Here is a 12369-nt window from a genome sequence, read left to right on the forward strand (position 1 = left end):
CTGAGATCCCCTGCTGGCAGTTCATAGCAGAGCACCTCACTGTTGTCATGTCTCTATAGTATGCCTTGAATTTAACAAAGTCTTTAAAAAAAAAGTAATAGGACATTGCTTTATAATGTTGTAACAACTGTTGGTGGATGTTCTTCTGAATTCTAGTATTTGTCCACTACATTCAGTTTGGTTTAGATAGATAGATAGATAGATAGATAGATAGATAGATAGATAGATAGATAGATAGATAGATAGATAGATAGATAGATAGATAGATAGATAGATAGATAGATAGATAGATAGATAGATAGATAGAGAATACTTTATTCATCCCTAGCAGGGAAATTCAAGTTAGTCCAGTAGCTCACACAACAATGACACAAAAAAGATGAACACAAAAAAAAAACATTTTAACAAGTGTTATATAAAACGATTGCAGCAGGAACAAATGATCTCTTAAATCTTTCAGTTCTGCAGGTCAGGGAGATGAGCCTTTTGCTGCGGCTGCTCCTCTGACCTGAGAGGGTTTTGTGTAGAGGGTGTTGGGGGTCACCCAGGATGGTCTTCATCTTACACCCCATCCTCCACTTAACCACAGCCTCTACCAGCCTCTACAGTTTACATCTGTTTCTGACTTTGACCCTGTAGTAATTCACTGTAGACTTTCCACAACCCCTTCTTTGCTTTAACTGGCCCACAGTGAGCTATAAACCAGTGATGACACAAAGGCTCCCTTAATTCTTTAGTCAGCTGTAAATAGAACAAAGTAGGACAGAATACAGTTTTAAAGTCTCCTGACATCAGGGAGCTTTGAAGTGACTTGCAAAAAGCACTGCAGTAAAATAAGAGCTTCTTGCTGGACAGACCTTGTTTATGGCTAGACTAATTAAATTACATTATAATGAAGAAGTGTTTTACTATCATTACCCAATCTGTATTCAGATTCCATTAGTCTGTAGTATCAGTGTGATATTAGATAAATGTTAACCTTTTATTTTTTTGGCACATTCACTTTATGAAGCCATTGACAAATGTGTTGTTTGTTTTTACATTTGGCCAAAATGTGATGCCATTAATTTGAAATTGTGTTTATGATAATATCAGGTCCAGCTTTTGAAATATATCTCTTCTGGTACTAAATTAGCCCGTCGGCTGTTTGATGCTGTGAGGATAATGTCCACAATACAGACTAGAAGCAAGGTTAATGAGTGGTTAATGAAGCAGTAACAACCCAGACTTTAAAATCAAAACACTGAGCTGAGAGATCTGTGTCATTTATGGAGACATTCAATGATAGAGAGAGTTTGTAAAATGGTGTGATCAACATAATTCAGCATGACTTCTATAGCACTTACTCAGAGAAATTTCACTTCAACATTTATGAAGCTATGAATATGGTATTTTAAATGGAAACAGTGTGATTTTAATAATGCACTTCCATTAAATTGGGAGACCTGCAAGGTGCTAACTTTAAAGATAAGTCAAGGTAGCTGGGTTTTCAATATTCTATGCCCTAAAACACCATACCACACATTTTTATAATTTGTAGATAATGTCTTTCATTTGATTCTCATTTGAGTGTCTCTCAGATTTAAGCTTCACAAGCTCCCCTCAGAGCTACAAAGGATATTATACAACTGTTTTCACAGGAACTAGATGAATAGTATTCCCAAAGATTAATATACTTAATGTGAAAAATATATAATAAAGGTGGATAGGAAGGATTTTATGAGAAAGGTCTGTACCTTAATGGTGATAAATTACTTCTAGGAGGGGATGGCAGCAAGAGCTAAAATTGAAAAAGTCATTGGAGAAGCCATTTGACAGCAGGTGCAGTGTGTTTTTTAGTACTTGAAGACTTTACTCATAAATTCAAGAAATGTGAAAAATGAACAAAAGGAACATTTATACTGTAACTCAGTGGCATCTCAGTTAGTTGTGTTTGGTAGGATTTTCACAGTTTCAGCTCCTTTCATGCCGACACACATTCTTCCATTAGATCCTAAATGCGGCTAAAACTAATTTTTCTCATCATACAGGGGGGTTTGAATTAAAATGAACATACAATATAGGCCCACATGTCGTCACACTCTCCTGTATGTTATTTATTTACAGTATATATTCTTTCTCATTGTTTATCTTCTCTACTTCCCCATATAGCTGTTATGTAGTTTCAGGAGCCTCAGGAGCCATTTGCTTTATGGGTTTATCAGATTTTTCAAGAAAATCATAGAAAGTAATCTATATTGAAATTGTGAGTGATCCTATAAATATCCTGACGAACTTTGAGTAGAAGCAATTTAAGCCTGATAGAGGTTCATTGTTGATGCACAGTTGAATATCAAACTGTTTTCAAAATACTCCACATATGATGACCCCAATTTCACAGGACAAAAAGCAAACAATAAAATATGTGACTCATACTTGGGTCTGCCAGACAATGAGTGGAATATAAAACAATTATTTTCAAGGAGTTTGATGTGTGAGAGCTAATTTACATTTCAAGTAAATGTTATTGTATTTTCATGCCTGGCCCACTTGCTGTGAAATTGTTTCGAGCTGCAACAAAGGGCTCATCACTGTCAACAAAGTGCTAGGGGGATGAATGTAAAGGAAATTGAGCTGTTTCTCCATACAGCCTCATAAAGGCGACAGGCGCCACATGTGATCAAATGTATAGTTTTGAAGTATAGAATAAGAACTGTCACCACACCATCATTTGCAGCCTGTGTTTCAAGGACACATGTGTGCACACGTACAGTATGTTGGCATGCCTTTGAGTTTTACTGCATGAGTGTGTGTGAGTGTGATTGCATTACAGGGGGCGACAGTCCTCCAGCAGTTTGATAGGGGCTGATTTATGTGATGAATGGATGGAGGGATTGTTGTGGCAGGCCTCTCTGTGTAAAGGACAGGACAAGGCCAAACAAAGACAACAGCTACTGAGGATCTCAGACATGGTATTGTCTCTCCACATTAAGACTATATCAGATTTTTCTTCTTTTTAATTTTTTATGTCTAGTAGGCGCAGCACCACTTGGAGGAGCCACCGCTATATTTCAGCTCTGTCCAGGACCAGACAGACTGCTGCTCTCTGCTCAACAGTGGGGCTGCTTTTCTAATTCTTTCACACAATGGCTCATCTTCAACAGCAGTGTTCTGTTCTTAAATAGGTAATTCACAGTGCCATCTCCAAATAAGTGAAAACATCCACTTCAGTCAGTGGCTGAGAAATGTCTGAGTCTGATTGGGTGGTGTATGAGGAGCTTTCAGTTGCGTCTCACACTCACAGTGAGCATCATACAGTGGGTTGGTATTTATTTTTATTTGAAGAATCTTGAAAGAGCTTTGACTGATGAGTTTGCTGATTGCTATAGTTTTAGAATTTACCATCTGAGCTTGCATATTAATGTCAGTGATGTATAATCTCCCAGTGGCTTCCCTCCAAAATAAAGACTTGGTAAATTGAACAAAATACTCACTTGATTAATATCTTTTGTGCAGATCTGCTTACAAAGAGAAGACAAACTGACTATTGGCTATTTCAACAAAGCCACGGCGCCTGCTCATCTTTGCTGATTGAATGGCTACAATAAAAAGCTGGGATACTTTTTGAGCGATTATTCAATAAGCAGCCATGAGAGCTCAACGTGAGAAAAGAGACGTTTCACACAGCAGCTGAAATCTAGAGCACATTAGACAGCCATGACCTTCTACTGCAGGAAGAGGAGAAGCCATAGCTCAGCTCATTTTTGCTCACTCGCCTAATGTGATCACACAGGATAAACTCTCATCGCTCTCCTAAAGATGGCAGGAAGTTAATTGAAAAAACCAACAGAGGATGTATCAAAGGATGTGTGTATGGTGGGGGGGGGGGGCAGCAGCTGCAGAGGGCAGTTTTTATATCTGGATCCCTCTGATGGGGTGTCTATAGGTCTAACCGTGCCCCAATGTAACAAATGCTTGAGCTCAAACCAAAATCAACCCCCCATGGTTACACTGTAGGCACATGTGCCCCACTGCACTGATCCATCAGGCACAGCAAGAAGCAGGCACAAATAAGTCTGCTTCCTGTCTGCAATACAAAAGACAAGACTCTTGGTTGTGGCCAGTTGGCCAGTTGCTCTGGTCCACAAATGCTGACTGGCAGTTTTTAAAAGACAAGCACAAGTTTTTTGTTACTTATTTATTCATTTGTGTCACAGAAAAAGCACTCACACATGAATGATCCTCAGATCAATGCTGTGATGCAACAGAGATTACAAGAGCTTGAGCAATCAGTGGCTGCAATTTTTAATTGAGAATCTGCAAAATAGCTGTTCCTCTTAGAGCAGCCTTCAGGAACATGTAGGGTGAATAATGAAGGCTGGCTAAGATGAAGAGTGTGATGTTGTTGATGTTTACCCCCCTTCTTTGTATCTGAGCCACATCTCCTGCTGATTCCTTTTTTTTTTTTGTTAAATTAGCCTTGTGCTTTCAAGGCTAAAATCCTTCCCAGTATTTTTGGAGAATCATCATGTTTGGGCTCCGAGCTCACCCCAAGGAGACGGCACAGAGATGGAATGAGAGGTTCAGAGTTTATTTCAGTAATTTTAACAGCTGCTCGTGTTTAATTCATACACCTTTTCTGAGACTTAGAACTGCCAAGTGTAATTTGCAAAATTACATTACGAACTTTTATAAGTGCTGTGGTGTGCACTTTAACACAAAGGGCTCTAATTTTGTACCAGGCGCAGGCGAGGCGCAGGCAAGGTGCACGGTGGCGCAGGCAAGGTGCACGGTGGCGCAGGCAAGGTGCACGGTGGCGCAGCCCACGCTGTGCTAATTTCGTCTGGCACAGCCAATTTGGCAATTTGGTAGACCAAGGTGAGCTGAGATGGGTGTGGCGGCGCAGTAGGGAGAGGTGTCGAGTCGACGGATTCAGCTTGGCGCAGTGGCAATGTCATGCCAAAAGGCTGCGCCAAAGGTGCACTGAAAGCTCGCCAGCTCCAGCCTGACCTACTCTTGGTGCAAGGCGAAGCACAGCCGGTGCAGTGGTAGTTTGGCTGACCGGCGCACAGTGCACACACGTCACCGAAACCCCACAGGCAGGTTTCCAGAATGTCAGGAACATTTCAATGCAATAAATTGCCACAACATCCACTATTTAATGTAACAATCTGAATCAGCACATACTTTTCAAAGGCTTTTGTCACGCGTAATGGAAACTCAACTTGACTGAATGAACACAGCTGAATCTGTGATGCAAACTAGCAAAAAATAAACCACAAACCGAGCCTCGGCTCTGCATCAGATATTCGGCAGCTTTCATGTCAGAAAATTCAAAAGAGAAGAGAAAAAGAGACTATGCTTCTGATTTCATCCCCGTTACGCATGATATTTGTTTATGTTGTGATCTGTGCACACTTTGTTACACGAGTATCTCACTAACTGTGAGTAATCTCCTACGACAATACTTTTGTTTCATCATCCCGTGGTGGTCTGTTCCTGTTACCACTGCGAGCTTGGACCTCCCGGACCAAAACATCAGTTTCCTCCTAAGGGAAGTTTGGCCGTCTGGTGTCGCTGTCAAAATGTCAACTGCAAGAAAGTTTGTATCACACACATACACAGTTTTCTCAGTATTGCCACTCGGTGTAGAGAGGTGTAACCAGGGAAGAGCAGTGTTTACTGTCTCCAAACTCCAGGCTAGACAAACTAAAAAAGTAATTGACTGGGGTTTCCAGGCAGGCACTGGAACAACAAAGGTGCAGGGGAGTAGGGTCGATACAAGCCAGCAAAGCTTTGAGGGCATTGTAATTATAAGTAGCTGTATTATCCCATTATTATTTTTTAACACTTAATGACTGCAGAGGGACAGTAAATCAAATGTGCAATGCCAAGAAATGTATCTTCCACTGTTGAAATATTTATAGATTTTAGAGGCTGTGTTGAGACAAATGAGTTATGATCTCACACGCTCTAACTGGTTAAGCCTGATGGCTCTATGTTCACACTTAAAAGAAGCTGCTGAATCTGAGCATAGGTCAAGACTGTGGTCGTCCCCGAGGTTATTGTGTGTTCTGTGCATACGATTATATCTGCCTTGTGCCTCACACCATAACATTTTTCCAAAGAATTGCTTCTTCTTCTTTCTCCACTGTAGTTCACTTACAGTAGGAGAGCACAATTTTCACATTGTCTGTGTGATTATTTGGTGCAAAACCCTCTGTCTGAATCAAGCTCAAATGAGCCAAACTGAAAGTGCAATACTTTCTATTCACCATGAACTGCTGCTGAAATTATGCTGTCAATTTTCTCCTCTGGATGCCTCTCTGATAAACAGCAGGAAGGAGACAAAGCTATATATATTTGTCTATATAGCTTTGCTCCTCCCCCATCCCCTAAATATATTTATATTCATATGCAAAGTTGAAAACAACTCAAATATACAAAATGCAGATATTGCACCATATGTGAGTATGTGCATGTGCATTTTGGTGTTCTTTAGTATGAAATGTTTTTTCATGAAGAAACACAGTTTATTTATCCCAAAGGCAACATCATGCAAAGCCAGTGCACCATGTCATAACCAATCCCTCTCCTCTCCTCTCCTCTCCTCTCCTCTCCTCTCCTCTCCTCTCCTCTCCTCTCCTCTCCTCTCCTCTCCTCTCCTCTCCTCTCCTCTCCTCTCCTCACCTCAGAGCCCAATCAATGGAGACTGTCCAACCAGCTCTGTCTGATTTTCTGTCCATGGTAATTACCTGGCCATGCCATCACTCTGTTTAGTCGGGGATAGGCCCGAGTCTGAGGATGGGGGATAATGTATGACCTCTTTTGGCTGATTTCTCATTCAAAGTCTGGTGTTGCTGATGAGTTCTGGTAGATGGGGATAGAGTGGAGTTCTAAGCTTGTGGACCATGGGAATGAAGGCTTATGGTGGCAAGTGACATGCAGTGTTGATTTGTATGCTGACAGATAAAGAAATATATATATTGTTTGCCTGTGAATCAGTAATGTGGAACACAGATGGCTATAATGGAATTCCCGTTTGTAAAGAAAATGCAGTTTATTACTGCACGTAAGCATTCAACACAAAACATGATGGAAATTTAGAGAGAGGACCAGGAGAGTTTTTATGAAACAGCTGAGGAAAAAATGACGTTTCATGATTTCCTGAAACTTTTTACTGTAATACGTCTGGCAGATAGTTAACAACGAGGAAAACATGACAGGAATGGTAAAACAGTTGCAGACTGTTTGCATATTCTCCAGTCAAACCACACCACAATTTGATTATTTATTTCTTTGAAGTTCAACAGGATTTTCTGCATGTGTCACAACACTTTGCTCTCTGCGGATGATCATGGCCATCCAGTTCAGCACTGGTTGTATCTAATTGTGTATGCGTGTGTGCATGCATGTGTGTGTGAGAGAGGGACAGGGAGAGACAGGAGAAAGGCAGGTGTAAGCTTGAGGTTATTAGGCCAGCTAAAGAGAACAGGGTTGTGTAACTCTGATAATTCACTGACCTTTACCTTTTACACTCTAATGCATTCTAATAGGCTGGTGGATCCCAGCATGGCTCCTTTTCACCAACACACACAAATACACATGTATGCACGAGTGCCTGGTTGTCTAGGAGAAAGCTTTCATACTGTCAAAACCCCTGGGAGGCTGTACAAACTTACCTCAACCTGTCAAGATGGTGCTATCTAACCTTCAAATAACCAACAGCAAATTTGAAAAACTCCATTCACTGCATACAAAATTCTTGATATGTACAATCTGTATACCTGTTTTTATTTATTTTTTGATTTCGTTGTGTAAAATTGAAATGACCATGCACATTTGGGATTAGTTGGGATGGGCAGTTTTTTTCTAATATGTTTTTTATGTTTTATTTATTTGATCCTCTTTCTGATTAACTCTGTGTGACTAAGCCCTGCCTGTTTTCAGAGGTGGCACACACCATGCAAAAGAATGACCGGTCCGGGGACGACATGCAACGCGACAGTGTAAGCAAAAGACCCCTTCTTTTTCCATTCTTAAATCTCCCATTTCTTCACATTATTTTACTCTCTCATCTTTGTATCACTGGGACACTAGTTTTTTCAACCTTCATATAGAATATAACACATTTATGCGACTGAACAAATATTGTGGGTGTCCTGATTCAGATTATGGTTCTGGTATTTACGGGTTTCATTAATATGCCAGTAGTAACACAGATAGTTACAAAAGTGTTTTCTATTTTCTGGGAATTCCCCACTTTTGGCCATTTGTCAAATTTGAAGCAGACCTGTGAATAGGTCTGAACTCATACTGTTGCTCAATAGAAAACTTGAACGTCCCTGAATTAATGAGGTGTAGTCTTTATTTTGCATAATCAGTTAATTCATCCATTTGTTTGTTTGTTTTTGTTTCTGTTTCATCTTCCTGCACAAATTATAGTGTAACCATCCATGATGCTCAGTGCACATTCCTCCTTTTCAGAGTGTAGCCAGCTTTTTTTTATGGGCTTCAGTGAGATTGAATTTTTTTGTTTGTTTCATTGTTAATTATATTGTGATTTGAGGGCTATGCCTGCAAGTAGTCGTTTATGTCTTTTTAAAATTCTTATTCAAATAATTATTAAAAGGGTTAGTTTTTTATAGGCAATGTAAACCAATTAATTTCAGGTTCACCAACAAATTGATTAATCCGCCTGCCATTTAAGATCTACATAACTCAGTAAATAAGTGAGGTGCTGTCACTGTGTAGTAATAAGTACAGGCTGTAGTATAAATAGGGCTATTTTACACCAACTCCCCTCACTTTCAAAACATTCATGCATTCGCTACACCCTCCACTCCAACACCCATCCCCCACAGTGGCATCAAACCAACTGTATCTGGGCTTTCAAACAAGTTGCTTGCAAGCTGTCTGTCACCCACCACTATCCATCTGGATTTAATAGGCAGGTTGCTGGAAAGCCTAACATATAACTAGAGAGAGGTCAGAGCTGCAGCGTTAAACCAGACATAGAGCTTGGCTAAAGCAGCAGCTGACACTATTAGGTTTAACCTGACATGCATTGATAGGATGTTCAGTCACACTGTACAGTTGTTGTGTATCAAAAGACTTGACATCACATGGAGAATGCACATAGAGTTTCCATTGAAAAGGCACTTGTGGGAATATCAGCCAAAATATAATTGGCAGATTTAAACACAGCTGTCTTATTATTTGCCACATGATCCACATTTCTTTGTTTCTCTGTGAATCATGATGACAGAAATGTCAAAATGGTCATTTCAGCCTGGTTATTGAGGTTCCCACTGGTCTGTATAGAAAGCATTTTATTATGTTCTATAGTTCTAACACACGATACTGTAACTGTGTGAGATGTAAATGTGCTCTTTAGGTTTTTCTCTTTTAAATGGGTCAGTGTAAACTGTCATTTTCACTTGCAGAGAATCTGAACTGATGCTAATGAACTGTTTCTCCTAAGGGTAGAATAGAAAAAATATATATCCAAAGACATGATTGCTTGCAAGGCAGGCTGCTCAAACTAATGCATAATACTACATTAAAAAGGATATTTCAACATTTTGGCAAATTGGCCCATTGTCATAATCCCTATAGTCATGTCCCTATAGTCAGGTTCTTTACCTTTAATTGTTGGTGCAAGCTGTTTTTTTGATCGGCGGGGCAGAGATACAAGCTGCTCAGCTAAAGCTAACGGAGGCATATGGTATTTCCGGGTTTCCCTCATCAAGCTCATCAAATACACAATCCAACAACTCCAAAACGCTCTTGTGGACAAGTTGTGACCTGCACATTCACCACGCTATGAAATAATAATGGAACGTTACAAAATGCAGTTGTTTTTTAGGTAAATGCATAGCCGGAGCTACAGCTGCTCGGCAGAGTGACTTCAAGAGCGCATGCAGTTCTGAGTATTTGCTTCGCGTGTAGCAATGTTACATATACGTTATTGCGTGGCAAATGTGCAGGTCACAACTTGTCCATGAGAGTGTTTTGGAGTTGTTGGATTGTGTATTTGATGAGTGATGGGGGAAATCCGGAAATACCATATGCCTCTGTCGTGTTAGCTGAGCAGCTTGTATTTCTGCCGCGCTGATGGTAAAACAGCTTGCACTGACAATTTAAGATAATGAACCCATGACTATAGGGATTATGGCAATGGGCGAATTTGCCAAAATGTTGAAATATCTCTAAAACAAAAAGCATGTAGCCCCACTGGCAAACCATTAAAAAGAGCTGCATAAATATCAGTGATTATTAAAACTGAGAGCGACATGGACAAATGACCTTTAAGATGCCTTAAAACCACTACTAATGGAACAAAAACGGATTGATCATCCACATTCTGCATCTCTGAAGAGTAAATTAATTCTAAAATGTTCTGAATGACATTACAGGAGAATAGTGGTGACAATTAGCAGGTTCACCTTGGTGTAGTCTTTATACCAGTGCTGATTGGAGCTGATGATTTGTCAGATGTTATCAGGGTTTTCTGACCAGTTGAGTTGGGGCTCAACTGTAAGATACGAGATAGGTAACAGAGTAACAGTAATAGGTTTGGTCAGGTTCATGTCAGACGTTGACTGTGATTAATGTTTTCATAGATTACTGCAAGAGAGATTGGGTAGAGGAGGCTAAGGAAGAAGAGAGCCAAGCGTTGTGAGGGAAATGGGTGGGACATCAGGAGAGGACAGGTGATTGGAGAGAAGAGAGTAAAGGTGGGGGTTGGGTTAAGATAAGAAGCGAAGGTGAAAAACAAACTGAGAGCAGAGATGCTCTCTAATCATCCTGAGGGGCATGTTGAGGTAGAGCAGGGACACAGGCTGCGCTGATGAATACATTTCGCAAGGCTCCCGGGGGCTGTCCAATCAGGCAGCGCCATTGATGAATAGTCATGAGTCACCTTATCAGCATTACCATGGTTACGCAGATGTGACTGTGGCCCTGTGAATGTGATGAGGGAATAAAAATGGGCCAAACGCCGCTCCGTCTCCTTCCTACGCACATCTTGATCACCAATTAGAGCCCAGCAGGGCAGCATCCAGGTCATGTGTTGGGCCTCTCCAGCCTCAAGCATAAGGAGACTGGGTTTTGAGTGAGGTGAATGGACCAGGGGAGAGGGTGAGGATGATGTTAGGGAATTGATGTGCTGGAAGAGTGCAAAGAGGGAGGATTTGGATTTAGAATAACTGGATTATTTGATGACTTTAAATCACATTAATCAACAGTTGAAACACAGCACATATCGGTGAGGCCTGGCAGGATGGAGAGAAGGGAAGTAGATGACAGGATATTAAATGGAAATTTGATTGAACAGGACCAGAGGAGTGGAACGTTATGAGAGAGGTGGAAAAGTGACTGAAGGATTAGCAGGACATAAAACAACTGCAGGGGATGAGATGAAGACAATGGACAAGGGATAATTGAATAAAGGGGTGGTACGTAATGATTTACACAATTCCTCTTTCACAGACCTCTCACAAAAAAGGTGCATTGTTATGAGGTGATCAGTTTCTAAAAGGCCACTTCTTTAACTCTCAACACTGGTGAGGATCCCTTTCAGGATTTGAGTGGCCCATCAAAGATGGGCACCACTTATCGAGAATAATAACACGGCAATGTTTCTTAATATCTCGGTTCAGAGAGGATGCACTCTTGATATTTCATTAATTTCACTAATTCTTCTTTATTTGTTCTGAAATGAACATTTTACCGCATAATACACAGCAGAGGTCATTGTCAAGATGAACCTGATAATATAATAATAGTCCTCTTATCACTGATTTACCAGACCGAGTGCAAACAATGTTAATTGTTTTTGAGCCACTGCTTATCTAGCTGCTTATTTATTTATGAGAGAGTGGAGCAATCTCCTGCATATTTGAAACATGTAATTAGGTAGCTCCATACAATGGGGACATACTCAGGCACTCAGGGTAATTATGTGTTTTCCCCTTAAGCCAAAAGCCAAAACTCAACTTGGGCAAATCTGTTTTATCTGTCTGATCTCCTTGTACGTGCAAGAGTCTGCCAGTCTGCTTTGTTGTCAATGTAGAGTCTTCAGAGACAAAGAGGGAGACAATATTGATATTTCCTCTTACCATTTGCTCACTGTTCTCATTTAACAACCTGTGGACTCTGTTTAAAGTGTGATTAATCTTGCATAGTGAGTTTAGGGCCAAATCAGCACAGATGTAGAGTTAACATGGAGGAGTCATGGAGCGATGAATCTGTCATCATGTTTGTGTCAAAGTTTACCCTTCAATTCATGGCTGACACTTTGTGTGTTTCCTCCCCTCTTAGAAAACAATATGTATCTTCAGGGATGCTGACGTCTTGTACAGTTCAGTTAAAGACAGAAAATGTGTG

The 12369-nt window shown here is 40.5% G+C and overlaps 1 protein-coding gene across 1 annotated transcript in view; it reads left to right on the forward strand.

Annotated features, from left to right (window-relative positions):
• The window catches only part of pde4d (phosphodiesterase 4D, cAMP-specific), a 189816-nt gene that overhangs the window by 10247 nt on the left and 167200 nt on the right, over positions 1-12369 (forward strand). The window contains exon 2 of the mRNA XM_085786524.1: positions 7930-7988. Within this exon, the coding sequence (XP_085642650.1) occupies positions 7944-7988 (45 nt within the window). The 5' untranslated portion in view covers positions 7930-7943. The remainder of the gene's footprint in view (positions 1-7929; positions 7989-12369) is intronic.

Source organism: Trachurus japonicus, chromosome 9 (assembly GCF_045865225.1).
Source record: "Trachurus japonicus isolate A0001 chromosome 9, Traja_1.0".
Taxonomy (NCBI): Eukaryota; Metazoa; Chordata; class Actinopteri; order Carangiformes; family Carangidae; genus Trachurus; species Trachurus japonicus.